The sequence below is a fragment of the Lithobates pipiens genome, unplaced genomic scaffold, assembly GCF_037356315.1.
Source record: "Lithobates pipiens isolate NorthernLeopardFrog02 unplaced genomic scaffold, aLitPip1_a1.2 Scaffold_27, whole genome shotgun sequence".
Classification (NCBI taxonomy): Eukaryota; Metazoa; Chordata; class Amphibia; order Anura; family Ranidae; genus Lithobates; species Lithobates pipiens.
The window spans coordinates 162,092,297-162,109,675 of record NW_027507788.1 but is presented as its reverse complement, the minus strand read 5'-3'; the positions used below and the strand labels follow the sequence as shown (position 1 = coordinate 162,109,675).

Below are 17,379 nucleotides of genomic sequence, written 5' to 3'. Positions count from 1 at the left end.
ATCCACCTGTGTGTAATCAAGTCTCTGTATAAATGCACCTGCTCTGTGATAGTCTCAGGGTTCTGTTGAAAGCGCAGAGAGCATCATGAAGACCAAGGAACACACCAGGCAGGTCCGTAATACTGTTGTGCAGAAGTTTAAAGCCGGATTTGGATACAAAAAGATTTCCCAAGCAGCACTGTGCAAGTGATCATTTTGAAATGGAAGGAGAATCAGACCACTACAAATCTACCAAGACCTGGCCGTCCCTCTAAACTTTTAGCTCAGACAAGGAGAAGACTGATCAGAGATGCAGCCAAGAGGCCCATGATCACTCTGGATGAACTGCAGAGAACTACAGCTGAGGTGGGAGAGTCTGTCCATAGGACAACAATCAGTCGTACACTGCACAAATCTGGCCTTTATGGAAGAGTGGCAAGAAAGCCATTTCTCAAAGATATCCATAAAAAATCTTGTCTAAAGTTTGCCGCAAGCCACCTGGGAGACACACCAAACATGTGGAAGAAGGTGCTCTGGTCAAAGGAAACCAAATTCCAACTTTTTGCCCACAATGCAAAACAATATGTTTGGCGTAAAAGCAACACAGCTCATCACCCTCAACACACCATCCCCACTGTCAAACATGGTGGTGGCAGCACCATGGTTTGGGCCTGCTTTTCTTCAGCAGGGACAGGGAAGATGGTTAAAATTGAGGGGAAGATGGATACAGCCAAATACAGGACCATTCTGGATGAAAACCTGTTGGAGTCTGCAAAAGACCTGAAACTGGGACGGAGATTTATCTTCCAACAAGACAATGATCCCAAACATACAGCAAAATCTACAAAGGAATGGTTCACAAATAAATGTATCCAGGTGTTAGAATGGCCAAGTCAAAGTCCAGACCTGAATCCAATTGAGAATCTGTGGAAAGAGCTGAAAACTGCTGTTCACAAACGCTCTTCATCCAACCTCACGGAGCTCGAGCTGTTTTGCAAAGAAGAATGGGCAAGAATTCCAGTCTCTCGATGTGCAAAACTGATAGAGACATACCCCAAGCGACTTGCAGCTGTAATCACAGCAAAAGGTGGCTCTACAAAGTATTAACGCAAGGGGGCCGAATAATTTTGCACGCCCCACTTTTCATTTTTTTATTAGTTCAAAAAGTTTCAAAAATCCAATAGATTTCGTTCCACTTCACAATTGTGTCCCACTTGTTGGTGATTCTTCACAAAAAATAAAAATTTTATATCTTTATGTTTGAAGCCTGAAATGTGGCAAAAGGTTGAAAAGTTCAAGGGGGCCGAATACTTTCGCAAGGCACTGTATCTTCACACACACACTGTCAGTCGATTAAAGAGCTTTTGTTTGATAACCCTTTCCATATCTCCATAGCTGTCTAAAACTCTAATCGGTATTTACTCTCCCATCTCTAGCACAGCTGAAACAAACCAAGCTAAGAATTTCATCAGAGCTACTGTTGCAAGCCTTTAAAATTTTCCCTGTGAATACTTACGGGCAATCTACTTGAGAGCACAAAATTATTTGTTCCCACTCCACTTTTTCTCAGGAATATTTGGAGAACAATAACTAGGCAAAGAAGAATCCCAGACTGTAAAAACCATATAGAGAAAAAAGGAAAGCAACATCCCAGCTTCCTTTACAGACATGAAAATCTAGTAAATTACTGAATTCGGCCCAATTTAAATCAAAACAGTATTCACTTTGGGCAGAGTTGATCTTTCGATATTGTTTAATAAAGCTTACCATAAGGATTTTCATTTTGAAGCACCTCTGCATCCCAGTCCTCTTCTTCATAGTGAAAGGGCGAATAAGGATGTGATGGGTTGGCGTTTGTGTGCAAATCGTTATAATCCTCTTCTGTTGAGCCTTCATCAAAATAATTTTTTTCACTGGCAACCCAAGCTTCATGAAAGGGTTCTTCATCGTCACTCAACTCATCTGTATCACAACACTCATCTGGTAAAGAAAATGGAACAAACCAATCAACCTGCGGATATTTTCCATACAGAGTTCAGAAACAAGATGTTTCTAAGTATTACATAAACATTTCCCAATCACAAATTATATACAGCTATCCAGCTGCCCAGGATCTATAGGTACCCAATTAAAACGTGGCAACCTGTTGCATCATTAGGAAAGGGTTTTTTTTAACCACTTTAATACAGGCCATTTATACACCTTCCTGCCAAGACCAATTTTTAGCTTTCAGTGCTCTCACATTTTGAATGACAATTGTGCAGTCGTGCGACGCTGTACCCAAACAAAAGTTATTTTTTTCCCCAAAAATAGAGCTCTTTGGTGGTATTTGATCACCTCTGGGGTTTTAATTTTTTGCGCTCCAAAATATAAAAAACACACCACACTCACGTGAAAAAGATTTGTTACAAAACTTTGTAAATAAGTTTTGTCCTTCATTGATCAGCACTGATGAGGCCATACTGATTGGAACTGATATGCAGCACTAATGAGCATACATAGGTGGCCCTGATCAGAGGCGCAGGCAGGCATCACTAATAGGCACAGAGTGCCGCCCATAATAGACCAATGATTGCCAGCTTACCTGGTGGTCATGGGTGGGCATCCCTGGTGGCCATCGTTGCTGGCTATCCCTGGTGGTCGGGGGGGGATGATCAGTGCATGACCCTCCCCTCCTAACCCCATCAGGAGAACAGCCGATCGGCTTTTTACTTGCGTCTGTCAGCGCGAGTAGAGGAAAAGCCGATACACAGCTTTTCCCATTTACGCTATGATCAACTGTGATTGGACACAGCTGATCCCATGGTAAAGAGCCTCCGTCAGAGGCTCTTTACCTAGATCGGAGATGCAGTGTGTCAGACTGACCCGTGGCTTATCCTGCTGGATGTCATAAAGCCCGTCAGGATAACTGAAACACTTTCCGGTGGTCATTCCTCTATAGTACGAGTGGGAAGTGGTTAACCACTTGCCGCACGCCCACCATCAAAATGACGGAGGGATGGTGCGGCTCTCGTTCTGGGTGGAAGTAATTTTGCGGTGCACCAGAATGCCCATGCCCGCGTGCACGTGGGGGCACACAACAATCACGCCGTCTTGCTAGGACACGGCTCTTTAACCATGTGATCGGCTGTGTCCAATCAAATGTCACCTGTAAATACAGAAGTTCTGATAATCGGCTCTCCTCGCCTCACACAGAGTGTGTGGCGAGGAGTTCTGATCAGCGGCATTTCCTTGCAGGGGAGAACATAGCAGGCAATCAGGGCACTGATCAGTGCCCTCGTTACAGTAAAGCACCAGAAGTGCCACAAATCAGTGCCCATTACTGGTGCCAGTCAGTGCTGCCTTTTAGTACCCACCAGTACAGCACATCAATATAAGAGTAAAGGTCGACCGATATGGCTTTTTCTCTGGCCGATGCCGATATTTAGAAACCTGGGAGGCCGATGGCCGAAATATGATGCAGATTTTTGCCGCAGATATTTTAATTTTTATTTTCCCTTCATCTCAAACTCACCACTCCCAACTCCGCTCCCCCCTGCTTGCTCCTGTCACTCTACCACACACGTAATGTCCTCAGAACAAATGGCACTGATAGGCACTGGCAGGCTTCACACTGAGCAAAAATAGTGTAACTGTGTGTGAAACTGACATATGTAACTGAAAGCAGAGAGAGACCAGCTGTCAAAATTCAGCTGTGATGTTGAGTGGGCCTGACCCGGGTGGGCGGGACCCATCCGCTATCAAACACCAGCCAATGATTTGGCTGCTTAAGAGGGTGGACCACATACACTTAGCGGCCCATCCAGATCCAATCTCGTTGGCTGGTGTTTGATAGCTGCTGGGTCCCGCCCACCCGACATCAACGCCCAATTTTGACAGCTCCCCTCTCTCTCTGCATTCAGTTACATGTGTCAGTTTCACACACTGAGCGGCTCTGACAAGCATCAAGCGCCACGCTGCTCTGCCAACAGAGTGTGGAGGAGGAAGAACACTTGTGGGCACGGTGCGGTCAGTGTTAAATATCAGCCTAATTTGGATAATAAATCGGCCGATGCCGATTTCTCAAAAACGGCCAAATATTGGCCGATATATCGGTCGACCTCTACATAAGAGCCACCTCATCAGTGCCCATCATTGCAGCCTATCAGTGCCACTTCAACAGCACACATCAGTAAAAGGAGAAAATAGGATTTTTGTACTCACTGTAAATACCTTCTCTCTGAAGTTCATTGACTGACACAGCTCCAGTAATCTTGACCGTAGGGTTATTTCGCCACCTTCAGGAGAGGACTAGGCAGAACATGTAATACATGTGAAAAACAACAAAACTTTACAGTTCCGCCCAGGGGACGGTCCCTCTGGTAATAACCCCTCAGCCTGCTTCCTGCAGCTCATCAACAAGCAGTATAAACGTAAACCAATAGGAGGGGAGGGTGCTGTGTCCGTCAATGACCTTCAGAGAAAAGAATTTTACGGTGAGTACAAAAATCCTATTTTGTCTTTGATTCACCGACGGACACAGCTCCAGTAATCTTGACCATAGGGATGTCCCCAAGCAGTGTCATAACGAGGGGTAGGAACAGCAACATAACTTCACCCACAACCAGGGGTGCTCCCTAACAGGGGAGTCATCATCTGAACCAACCACAGCAGAACTTGCGGTCAACCTATGCATCAGAATGCATTAAATAAAATAAAAAAATAAAAAAAAAAGGGGAGTAACTTTCTCTTAACAGAAGAAAGTGGAAAATTGCAACAGTACACAGCCGCCTGAAAAACTTTGCGGCCAAAGCAGGCATCAGAAGATGCGCTTATATCCACTTTGTAAAGGTGTGAACAGACGACCAAGTCGCCGCCTTACACACCTGGGCTACCGACGCTTGATGTCGGAAGGCCCAAGAGGTCCCAATTGCCCTGGTGGAATGGGCCATGACAGGAAAAGGGGGCACCTGCCCCTTTAAGGCATAAGACTGGACCACGATCTGTCTGATCCACCTGCAAATGGAGGACGACAAGATCCTTTTTTCGGACCAGCTACCGAGAGTCTGACTTCCGGAAGGGAGCCGTGGCATACAGATAAACCCTTAAAGCCCGCACCACGTCCAGGGAATGGAGGGCCACCTCCTTAAGATGTGTTGGTTTAGGATACAGAGATGGTAACAAAATATCTTCATTTTAGTGAAAAGCCAAAACCACATTCGGCAGAAAAGCACCACCTTACCCTTGTGGATAACCAGATAGGGCGACTTGCAAGACAAGGCCACCAGTTCCGAAACCCTCCTGGCCGACGTAATTGCTACTAGGAAGACCACTTCCAGACTAGAAAGAGTCAACAAGGGAATTTCCATGATGTTCTCAAAAGGCAGTTTCTGAAGCATCAATAGGACCAGGTTCATATCCCACGGAGGCCAGGGTGGACGCACCGCACCGGAGGGACTACATGCCGTACCCCTTTTATAAAAAGGTGCTCAGAGTGAGATGCCAGGGGTCGTTAGAAAACAAAACAGCCAAGGCTGATATCTTAGCCAGCTTCTGGTCTACTCCTCGCTGTAGGAAGAGCAGGATACTGGAAATTAAATAGGTATGCGGATGCCACCACAACTCCACACATATGGAGATATAAGCCTTCCACGTACGATGGTATATCTTCGAGAAGATTTTCGTGCCCTCAGCATAGTGGAGATTACCGAGTCCGACAGTCCTCGATTCCTTAGCACCTGGCTTTCAAACAGCTATGCTGTTAAAGCCAGCAACAGTAAAGCAAGATGGAGAATCGGACCTTGAGATAGAAGGTCTTCTCTCATCGGTAACTGCCAGGGAACGTCTGCCACCAGGCATACTAGGTCAGCGTACCAAGGACGCTGAGGCCAATCTGGGGCAATCAGTATCACTGGGATCCCCTCGGCCTCCACTCTGCAGAGCAGATGTGGTAACAGTTTTAAACGGAGGAAAAGCGTAAATCAGTCGGTACTGATCCCATGGAACCGCAAGCGCGTCTGCTTCGTCCGACCAAGGATCTCGCCCTGGATACGAACCTACGCACATTTCTATTGAGCCAAGAGGCCAGGAGATCTACATCTGGTGTGCCCCACCACAGGCAGCGAAGCCCGAATACCTCCGGATGCAACGACCACTCCCCTGGGTCCAGCATCTGGCAACTTAGATAGTCCGCCTGCCAGTTTTCTGCTCCCGGGAGGTATATGGCCGACAGGGCCGGTAGATGCCACTCTGACCACCGAAGGATGTGAGCGACCTCCTGTTCTGCAGCCAAGCTTCTTATTCCTCCTTGGTGTTTGACATATGCCACCGCCGTGGCGTTGTCTGACTGGATCCTGATCCAACGCCCTCTTAGTCTCATATACCATATGGAGAGGCATAGCCTGATCGCTCAAGCATATTGATTGGTAACTTGGATTTCTCCCTCGACCCGAGGCCCTGGGTCGACTGAACTCCCAATACTCCACCCCATCCAGTCATACTGGCGTCCGTTGTGATCAACGTCCAATGCAGAGGTAGGAACGAACAAAGTGCCAGAGATCTCAGTAGTAGTCCAGTAGTAAGCCTAGGTACTCCAGGCGTTGAGTCAGCACAAGCACCGACTCAAACTCCTGCAGGGTTTGCATGGTGATCGTCATATCCTCCTTTAATTATGAGGCGGAAACTGCTCTCTGGGGGGGGGGGGGGGGGGATTGTCTAGGTAACCCACGATCGCGATCCCGCGTTGTTGCAACAACGCCAAAATTGGAGCCAATACCTTGGTAAAGACTCGGGGTGCTGAAGCCAAGCCAAAGGGGAGAGAGACACAAACTGGTAGTGATCTTCCCCCTACTGCAAACCGCAGAAACCTCTGATGCCTGAGGCATATGGGTATGTGCAAGTACACGTCCTGGATGTCCAAAGAAGCCAGGGAGTCCCCCTGCTGGAGTGCAGCGACTACTGAGCGAACCGATTCCATTCTGTGCCTCTGTACTTTCACAAAGCAATTGAGGCCTTTCAGGTCCAAGATTGTAGTCCCCAAAACGGAAGGGGTACGTCCAAACAGATTGGAGTAGAGCCCCGGAAATGGAAAGGTTTCAGGAACAGGCACTACTATCACCCCGCCGGCTTAGCAGGTACCTTACTACCCCCAACAGGGCCTCCCGGTGAGCCGGGAGTAAGGGTATGCTGGAGGGGAAGAATCTGACTGGTGGCCAAGAGAGGAACTATCTTGTAGCCTGATTAAATCAGTTTGCAGACCCATTGGTCAGGCAGCCGAAAGGCCCACCAGGCTACAAACTCCCGAAGGCGACCCCCCAACCAAGTGACGGGCGGGGGCAAAACTTCATGCACTTTTGCTCGCTGGCTTGCGAGTCCAGGGACGCTTCTGTCCCTCGGTAGTTGCCGTGTCAGACTGGGAGCATTTTGCTGAAGTCCCAGGCGGACGAAAAAAAAGCCTCTTTTGAGCGAAAAATGAGGGCCCTTGCCTGAGGCGTGGCTCCTTACTCTTCCTGGACTATGGGAGCACGGTGCTCTTCCCACCTGTGACATTCATAATATCATCCGAGGCTCCAAATAGCTGCTCACCAAGGAAGGACACTGATGCCCTGGAGAGAAAGGGAAGCGCATCCAGGGCCGCGTCACAGACATACTTAAGGCCGTGCACCACCTGGTCTGTCAGTTCCACGCAGACAGGAGAAGCCTGTTGCTTCTCCAACTCATGGTGCAATAGTTTTGTCCACTCAGTAAGTGTCTGTAACACTAATGCTGTGGCCAGCAGTGGTCATATCACTGACCCCTCTACCGTAAACAAGGAATGGCCCACTGCCTCTGCCTTCCTGTCGGTAGGGTCCTTAAATGCAGGCGTCCCCTCTACCGGGATCGTGGTTACTTTGTATAATCTGGATACTTGGGGAGGGGGGGGCATTCTTTTTGGGACCGAAAAGGTCCGTTGTGGGCTTCCCCATTCCTTGTATATGAACTTACCAAAATAACTCAGATAAGAAAACACCTTAGGTGTATACGGGCTGGCTTACGGGACCCAAAAGGGACAGCTACTTCAACAGAGGATCCTGGTGTATCCTGAATTTTCAGGTTATCACGCATAGCTGTGATAAGTGCTCCACCTAACTTTATCTTGCGTACCCGGACGGGGAATCATCCTCACTGACTGATCGGTGCTGGTCAGCATCCTCTGACACATCAGAGCAGGGTCTGCCAGTAACTGCAGGGCCCAAGTCTGAGTCAGCACTCTCCCCGGAGGATGGGGGGACGGGGCCATTCTTTACCACCTTTGCGCCCGCACACCGCCTCCACCCTAGCAGCAAACATTTCAAGGACCGCCGACAGAGCGTCCAAAGGCACTGCACTGTTTGCGGACGAGCCGGTTGCAATTGCAGGGAGTTCTGGGGAAGAAAAATAGAATTTTTGTACTCACTGTAAAATCCTTTTCTCTGTAATTCACCGATCACTCTCTGTAACTAAATGGGTTGTATAGCCTGCCATTAGGATTACTAGGCAAAATTGTTACACAATACACAGAACTTTTAATCCCGCCCCGGGGGGGCGGACCCTGTGCTATCAACCCTCCTCACTGCTCCCAGCAGCTTCAGTACGTCAACAAGCAGTATAATGTAGAAAAAAAAAATAAAAAAAAAATAAAAATAATAATAAATAAAAAAAGGAGGGGTGGGTGTCGGTCGGTGAATTACAGAGAAAAGGATTTTACGGCGAGTACAAAAATTCTATTTTCTCTTATATTCACCAACCGACACAGCTCCTCTCTAACTAAATGTGAGGTCCCCAAGCAGTGCCAAACAAGGGGTGGGAAAAACATAAAAAACTTCATCCACCATGGCAAGTGGGAACTAGTGAAACTAAACCCAATGTAAACTAAACGAAATGTCGCACCCCCTGAAAAAAAGGTACTCATTAATGAGTGAGACGCCAGGGGTCGCTGGAAAAAGACAGCGAGAGCTGAAATTTGCCCCTTGATGGTGCTCAACGCCAACTTCTGGTCTACATCTTGCTGAAGAAACAGCAGGATCCTGGATATAGAGAAAGAACACGGATGCCACCCTTTCTCCTCACACATGGAGATATAGGTCTTCCAAGTATGATGGTATATCTTCCTGGAAGAAGATTTCCACGCCCTCAACATAGTTGGAATCATCGAGTCTGACAGACCCCAGTTCCTCAACACCTGGCTTTCAACAGCCATGCCGTTAAAGCCAGCGATGGTAAAGCAGGGTGAAAGATTGGACCTTGAGATAGGAGGGCCTCTCGCAACGGCAGTCGCCAGGGAGCGTCTGCCACCAGACACCAGGTCTGCGTACCAGGGCCGCTGAGGCCAATCTGGGGCAACCAGGATTACTGGGATCTCCTCGGCTTCCACTCTGCGCAGCAACAGTTTTACTGGAGGAAAGGCATAGATCAGCTGGTACTGACCCCACAAAGTCACCAGCGCGACTGACGCATCTGCCTATGGATCTCTGGTCCTGGACACAAATCTTGGTACTTTCCGATTGAGACGGGAGGCCAACAGATCCACATCTGGTGTGCCCCACCTCAGGCACAGCAGCCTGAATATCGCAGGATGCAATGCCCATTCTCCTGGGTCCAGCATCTGTCGACTCACATAGTCCGCCTGCCAATTTTCCACCCCTGGGATGTAAATGGCCGACAGGGCTGGTATGTGTCGTTCTACCCACCAAAGTATGTGAGCGACCTCCCGAGCAGCGGCTGAGCTTCTTGTACCCCCTTGGTGATTTATGTATGCCACAGCTGTGGCGTCATCCGACTGTACCCTGATCGGACGCCCTTGAAGACTCATCGACCATGTGTGGAGGCACAGCCTGATAGCTCTCAATTCAAGCAGATTGATCGGCAACTTGGATTCTTCCGTCGACCAGAGGCCCCGAGCCGACTGAATCCCCATCACTCCACCCCAGCCGAACAGACTGGCGTCCGTGGTGATACCCGTCCATGTCAGAGGAAGGAACGATTTTCCAGACAGAATCACCGGGCACCTCAACCACCAGATCAGGGAGTCCCTGACTGGTTGACTCACCTGGATCTGCCGATCCAGGGACAACGGAAATTTGTCCCACTTCGTCAAAATCTCCTTCTGCAGGACTCTGGGCATAAGGTACGCCTCGAAGGAGGCTACCATGAGCCCCAGCACTCGCATGCAAAAGCAGAGCGACGATCACTTGCTCATCAGTAGATTAAGGACTCTCAGATCGACGGTCAATTTGTCTGAGGGGAGAAAAACCCCTCGCTTCCCTGGAGTCCACTAGTAACCCCAGGTACAACCACCGACTTCTTTAGGTTCAACAGCCACCCAAATTCTTGCAGGGTCTGCAAGGTGATCGCCACATCCTCCCCCAATTCTGAGGGGGAAGATGCTCTCAGGAGATCATCCAGGTAAACCACGATCGCGATACCGCGTTGCCTCAGCAACGCCAATACTGGAGCCAGTACTTTGGTAAAGACTCGGGGGGGCTGATGCCAGACCAAAAGGAAGAGCCACAAACTGGTAGTGGGCCTCCAACTGCCAAACACAGAAATTTTTGATACCAAAGGCAAATGGGTATGTGCAGGTAAGCATCCTGGATGTCCAAGGACGCCAGGAAGTCCCCTTGATGAAGTGCAGCGACTACTGAGCGAACTGATTCCATTCTGAACCTCTGCACTTTCACAAAGTGATTGAGGGCTTTTAAGTCCAAGACTGGATGTAGCCCTTCCTTCTTGGGAACCACAAACAGATTTGAGTAGAACCCCTGGAAGCTTTCCCGATTCCGGAACCGGTACAATCACCCCCTGATTCAGAAAGTCCCTTAACGCCCCTAACAGGGCCTCCCGGCGAACCGGGGACACGGGTATGCTGGAGGGGGAAGAACCTGTTTGGCGGCCAAGAGAGAAACTATCTTGTAGCCTGTGGAAATCAGATCGTAGACTCATTGGTCTGATAACCGGGAGGTCCGCCGGGCTGCAAACTCCCGAAGATGACCCCCCACCCGACAAGTGGGTGGGGTCAAACCTTCATGCGGTAGCACTTTTGTTCGCAGGCTTGTTAGGCTTGCGGTGCCAGGGACGCTTCTGACCGTCCGTGGGCGTCCCGTCTGGCTGGGGGCGTTTTGCCGAAGCACCGGGCGGACGAAAAAGACGCTTGTGAGTGGAAAAAGAGGGCCCTTGCCTGCGGCGAGGCTCTTTAGCCTTCCTGGCCTGTGGGAGTAGTGTACTCTTGCCACCAGTGGCATTAATAATGTCATTCAACGAGGCTCCAAAGAGCCGCTCACCAAGCAAGGGAAGATCCGTCAGGGCTTTCTTGGATGCCTGGTCAGCAGACCAGCATTTCAGCCAAATGAGGCACCTCAGCACCACAGCTGACACTGAAGCCATGGATAACAGAGGGATAGTATCCAGGGCCGTGTCACAAATGTACTTAAGGCCTTGCACTAGTTGGTCCGCTAGCTCTACGCAGACAGGGGAGACGTTCTGCTCTCCCAATTCGCGGTGCAAAAGTTTTGCACACTCAGTCAGTGTCTGCGACACCAGTGCGGATGCCAGTACAGGTCGTGCGGCTAACCGTAAACAAGGAACGAGCCCCTGCCTCGGCCCTACTGTCCGTGGGATCCTTGAATGCAGGAGTCCCCTTAACCGGGATCTTGGTTACTTTATTTAACCTAGATACTGGGGGGTCCACAACCGGAGGAGCCGACCACTTTTTGAGAAGGCTTTCCTCAAAGGGGTAACGCACCGCCAAAATTTTTGGGGAGCGAAAAGGTCCGTTGCGGGCGACCCCATTCCCTGTAGATGAATTTGTCAAAATAAGTCAAATACGGGAACACCTTTAGGTGAATGTGCTGGCTTGCGGGACCCAAAAGGGACCGGTACATCAGCAGAGGGATCCGCTGGCTCCTGAATCTTCAGGGTATCACGCAAAGCTGTGATAAGTGCTCCAACAAGCGCTTGGAGCGTCCAGACACAGACGGGGAATCATCCTCACTGTCCGAACGGTCCTGGTCAGCCACGTCTGATAGGTCAGAGCAGGGGTCCAGCTGCAGCAGGGGCCGAGTCTGCATCAGAGCTCTCCCCAGAGGACGGGGGGGGGGGGCAGGGGCCTCTTACATGCACCTTTCCTTCCACGTGCCGCCTCTATCTTAGCAACATAGGAGTCAAGGACCGGCATCAGGGTGTCCATGCGCACCACGCTGACCGCAGGTGACCCGGTTGCTATAGCCTGGATTTCAGGGGAAGAAATACCAGTTTCTGAAGCCATACTGACCCTAGCCTGTCTGTCACCTGCGAGGGGACTTAGGACAGTGAAGGTCCCACCCTCCTGCTGCCGCATGGGGGGGGGGGGGTACTTGGCACTAGACTCACCACCCTGGGGCGTTCGGTGAATGCCACTAGCAGTGCCTGTAGTCCCTAGGAGGTTCCCAGTTGCAGAGAGGAGAAAACTGTCAGCAGCAGCAGCTATAAACAGCGGTGAAATGTTCTGCAGAGTTAGATTCAGCGTTCAGCAAAGAGCCATCCAGCGTCCTGTACACACAGTAGACACAGGAAACAGCAAGGGAGAGCACATGTAATGCTGCCACAAGAGAAACAGCAGCAAAAAAAGTGCTCGGGCTTCAAGAAAATGGCTGCCAATGCAACAAATCCTACAGAAGATGGCTGCTGAAGCTCACCAGGGGAATACCAGCTTTCCCACATCCAAAATGGCCACCGGACAGCGCCATGCGGTGACGGAACAAAAAATAAAAAACGTGCTGCCTGCCTACAGCCAGAACAACCTCCACAAACAGCTTTTTGGGGGCCCCCCCAGACCGGGACCAATGCCAGCCACACAGAGCCCCCAGAGGTGAGAAACCAGGGAACACACACACACCGCCCGCAGCGCATGCAGCCACCCCCCAGAGGGGGGGGGGGAGGAGGGGTAATGGGGACTTGGGAGAGAAGATAGGGAGGTGAGGTGGCCCCCGAATCGACCCCCCAGGGAATTCCCAGCCGCTCGCCCCACGAGGCAGGGAGAGCCGTACTTACCAGTCCTGAAGAGCTGAGACATTCCATCACAGACCTACTCCTGCGCAGTTACAGGGTAGCTTTTGGCCCGGTATATTGTGATCCAGACAGCAGTAGCCCGGTCATATGTATACCCCGGAGCATTGAAGCTCACGACCACCTCTAGAGCTGAGGCATGTCGTGGCCTGCCGAGCCTTAGCTGCAGCCTGCTCATGCTCGATGGCCGGCCTGGGGAGACTACAAGGATATCATTAACCAGCCTGTCACCCAGCCGGCAGTTGATGAAAGATCCTAAGATCTTCTATTTTGCGCAAAAAGCAGCAAAACTGCAGCAAAAACATGGACTGAGAGGGCCTGCAGGGTTCCTAGTTCATTCTCCATACTAGGCAAAATAAAAAAACTGAAGCTGAAGCTGCTGGGAGCAGTGAGGAGGGTTGATAGCACAGGGTCCGCCCCCCTGGGGCGGGATTAAAAGTTCTGTGTATTGTGTAACAATTTTGCCTAGTTCTCCTAATGGCAGGCTATACAACCCATTTAGTTACAGAGAGGAGCTGTGTCGGCCGGTGAATATAAGAGAAAAACAGTTTCTGAAGCCATGCTGACCCACCCTGTCTGCCACCCTTGGGGACAGGTGCTCAATCCCACCCTCCTAGCTGCTGCAGACTGAGGGGTCCCCACTGCAGGACTCACCACCCTAACCGAGTGCTGCGCCAGGCTGTTACAGGTGCCTGTGTCTAGTGTCAGCTCCCAGGTGTCCAGAGCAAAATAACGTGCTGTTCTGAGGTACAGGGACCAACGCTTAGGGGAAAAACACGCTGAGGCAACAACAAAATGGCCGTCGATCGCCCTGTATAGAGGACACTCACAGGGAAAATGGCCCCCGACCATGCTTTCCACAGAGACTCCCAGAAAATGGCCAAGTAACTGTACACAGTGAACAAAGATAATGGCGGCAAACAGCGATATAGCCTCGGCACATGCAGAGCCTACAGACACCAGCAGAGAGACCACAGACAACCCAAGGACACAACCAGCACAGTCCCCTTTCCAGGATCAAAGCCTCCCCCCCCAGTGGACCCCTGGCCCAGGTACACATACCGCTCAGTAGTCCAGTCATGCAGCATCCCCCACGGGGGGGGGGAGAATAGGGACAGGGAGAGAAGAGAGGGAGGAGAGGGACCCCCTAAATCGACCTCCCAGGGAATGCTCAGCTGCCTAATCCCGCAGAAAGAGCTGTACTTACCATCCGGATGAGCTGGGTACATTCCATCACAGACCCACACCTGAGCAGTAGGGGGTGACTGCTGGCCACGGCACACTGTGACAAAGACACAGGTCTTTGTCACAGGTGCCAGTGCGGGAGTCCGGTCATATGTGTGCGCTCACCAGCCGCCCCTGGAGCCTGAGGGGCATGTCATGGCCAACCCAGCGCGTAGCTAGGGTCTGCACACGCTCGACGGCCAGGCTGGGGAGACTACAAGGATCTATATTATCCAGCCTGTCACTCAGCCGGCTGTTGATAGCAGATCACAGGATCTTAAAATCTTGTGCAAAAGGCAAAATCCAGAGAAAAATCCCAGGACCAATGGTCCCGCAGGGAGCCTACGCCCTTCTCCTTCCCTATGGTCAAAATTACTGAAGATGTGTCCGTCAATGAACGAAAACAAAAAAATTACTTTGTTTCCGTTAGTAAATTTTGTAAATAAGAAAAAAAAAAAAATTCCAGAATTTTCAGCCCTGTTTTCTTTTTAAAAAAATAAAAAGCCCAGCAGTGACTAAAAACCAACAAAATAAAGCTCTATTTGTGTTTAGAAAAATATTAAAAATCTATTTGGGTACAGTGTTGAATGACCGCGCAACAGCTCTGAAACCTGAAAAATGGCCTTGGCAGGAAGGTGGTTTAAGTGCCCAGTATCGAGGTGGTTAAACATGGAAATGTTCCCCCCCAGTACTTTCCAAGTGAACAATATTTATTCACAATGTGCCAGACAGGCATCCAGAAATGTTTTTCTTGCACCTCCATTAAGGTAGCCCATAGACTATTTATTCGATTTTTTTTTTTCCCCCTTTCACCACAGGCTTGATTCCTCCATCAACACAATCAGTGTCGATAGGGGAATGCCTCCTGAAGAGTTATTGTGTTATGCCAGCAGGGGGAAGTGAGGAGTCTTCCCTGGCAGAACCAAATGATTACTGTAGCCACCGTTAGTAATCACATGCCAAAAATCTGAAAGGCTGGTTTTACCCAAGTTCATCGATGGATCGACTTTGCTACAATGAGCCTACCCATACATGGATTGAAATTTGGCCAGTCCCTGCTGAACCGGCTGGATTTAGATCCATGTATGGCTGGCTTAACATGCAAACCAATGCCTACAAAACTTCCACTTCCAAGGAGTTTATCCTATAATTTAGGACTCAAAATTAGCATTGAAAAGAAGAAGAAAAAAATTGCCTATGAAAAAAACAAAGTGTGTAAAAAATAATAAAAAAATAAATAAATAAATAAATACCATGCGCACCCATTAGGTAAAATGGGCATTTGAGAGATGAGAATAAATCAGACAAACACTAAATACAGCAATTAATGTAAAGCTGACTTTTTTTTTTATTGATACCGTAGGTACAAAAAATAAAAAATTCTTTACACATAATCTTGCATATCACATCACAGAAGATAGCTTAGCAAGGCTACAGTTCACAAGTAAAGAAAAGGCATTGATACGATTATCAGTATAGAACATACACATTTAAAACAATACTACTAAAACTTTTCAACCAACAGGAATGGCAGTTTTTAATATTTTAAGACCAACTGACATTGTATGTACCAAAACAAAGGACCCATTTCCAATGCTCCAGGAGTACCCAATAGAGCTTCATCTGCAAGAGAGTCATGGAGACTGGGATATGCCTAAAGATATCCACGAGGGCAACAAAATCATTCATGAGGGTTTTAAAATTCGCAATCAACAGTATAGGGTTAGTTGTGGGGGGGGGGGGGCTAAACACGGGGATCCAACCAAAATTACCAAAATGTGTAAATTTCTTTGGAGAATTCCTTTTTTGATAAGTATTTTTCTCCCTAAATCAGAATGCTTATTCACTTTTTCTACCCATTGACTTCAAGTGGGAAGGTGTGGATAAAGCCATTACTTGGCTAACGGTTTTCTAGCAAAATAGAAGAGACAGGGGAAGCGCATTAAGGAATCAAAGGGAATCTGGACCTAAGTAGCATCAGTCCAATATTGGAAATGCTTAGGGCATATCCACAACAAATGAAGGATATCTCCATTATCGGTTCTACACAAAGGGGAGTCTCTTGTAAGCGTTTTTAATATTTTTAATCTTGTGAAATAAATTATACTGTTTTAATACTACACTTAGGAGGTGCCTCCCCCTCCTCCCGTTTCTTTTATATGTTTTGCCGAGTTGCTGGACACACTCTGAGGATGGCTGCCTCTTTTTTAAATCACCGCCATACCGAGGTTCAACTTTGTTTTTACCTAAAGACTGACTAATCAAATGTCCATTATTACAAAGGCATTGCCTCCTGGAGCACCAGATACCCAATTTATCTTTGCCAATTTACAATAGTTTCCTTTACCATGTAGAAAAGGTAGCAAGCTGCCCTGTGCTAACGCTACCACATTAACAGCTGAAGGATTACTTGTCTCACCTATCTCAGTGAAGAAAGTTCTTATAGATCTTAACACCTTCTCTTAACGCCTAGAGCAGAATGACAGGCAAGCACTGGCTTTACCATCCTGATTGAACGTCCTATGATGTCCTTCGCATTCCACCGCTTATGAGTGCCCCCATAGCCGCGATTGGTGGTGAGCTGTGTCCTAGAACACAGCTCACCAACGATAAGGGAAAAGACCCGACAACATAGGCCCTTTACCATGTGATCAGGCATATCCTCAGATTAACCTGTACCTACCTGCATCAGTGAAATCATTATTTGGCCCAGGCATCTGTTTGAACATTTCGGCATCTGTCTAAAAAGTGAAATAATAAGGTTTAGTAGGGGTATGAATTTATGTATTTATTATGTATAGATTTAAATTTATATACATAATCATAAATATGAAATCTTTTACGCTCTGCAAACTAAATACATCTGACTGGTTACACTCTCTTACTCTATCCAAATTTTATTATTATTTTATAATTGCCTTTAGTTGCACTTTAAATCATCTCCCAGTTGACCCTGGCAATACTGACCATTTCTCCCTGTTGAAGCCCCCACTTCTGCCTTGGGTCCACACCGCCCATCCATGTTCTGCCCAGCAAGGCTTAGATTGGCTTCACAGCTGTATTGTGCAGTAAATGGTACTGCACAACCAATGGTGTGTCACGGTGCAAATGCATGAGTGGGACCCTTTAAGAGGGTGA

The 17,379-nt window shown here is 48.6% G+C and overlaps 1 protein-coding gene across 1 annotated transcript in view; it reads right to left on the bottom strand.

Moving 5' to 3' along the window:
* The window catches only part of LOC143933261 (uncharacterized), a 206,673-nt gene extending 189,695 nt beyond the window's left edge, over window positions 1-16,978 (bottom strand). The window contains exons 1-2 of the mRNA XM_077456147.1: window positions 16,925-16,978; window positions 1,747-1,959 (exon numbers count right to left, since the gene is read on the bottom strand). Coding sequence (XP_077312273.1) covers window positions 1,747-1,959; window positions 16,925-16,970 — 259 coding nt within the window. The 5' untranslated portion in view covers window positions 16,971-16,978. The remainder of the gene's footprint in view (window positions 1-1,746; window positions 1,960-16,924) is intronic.
* Window positions 16,979-17,379: the final 401 nt, after the last annotated feature.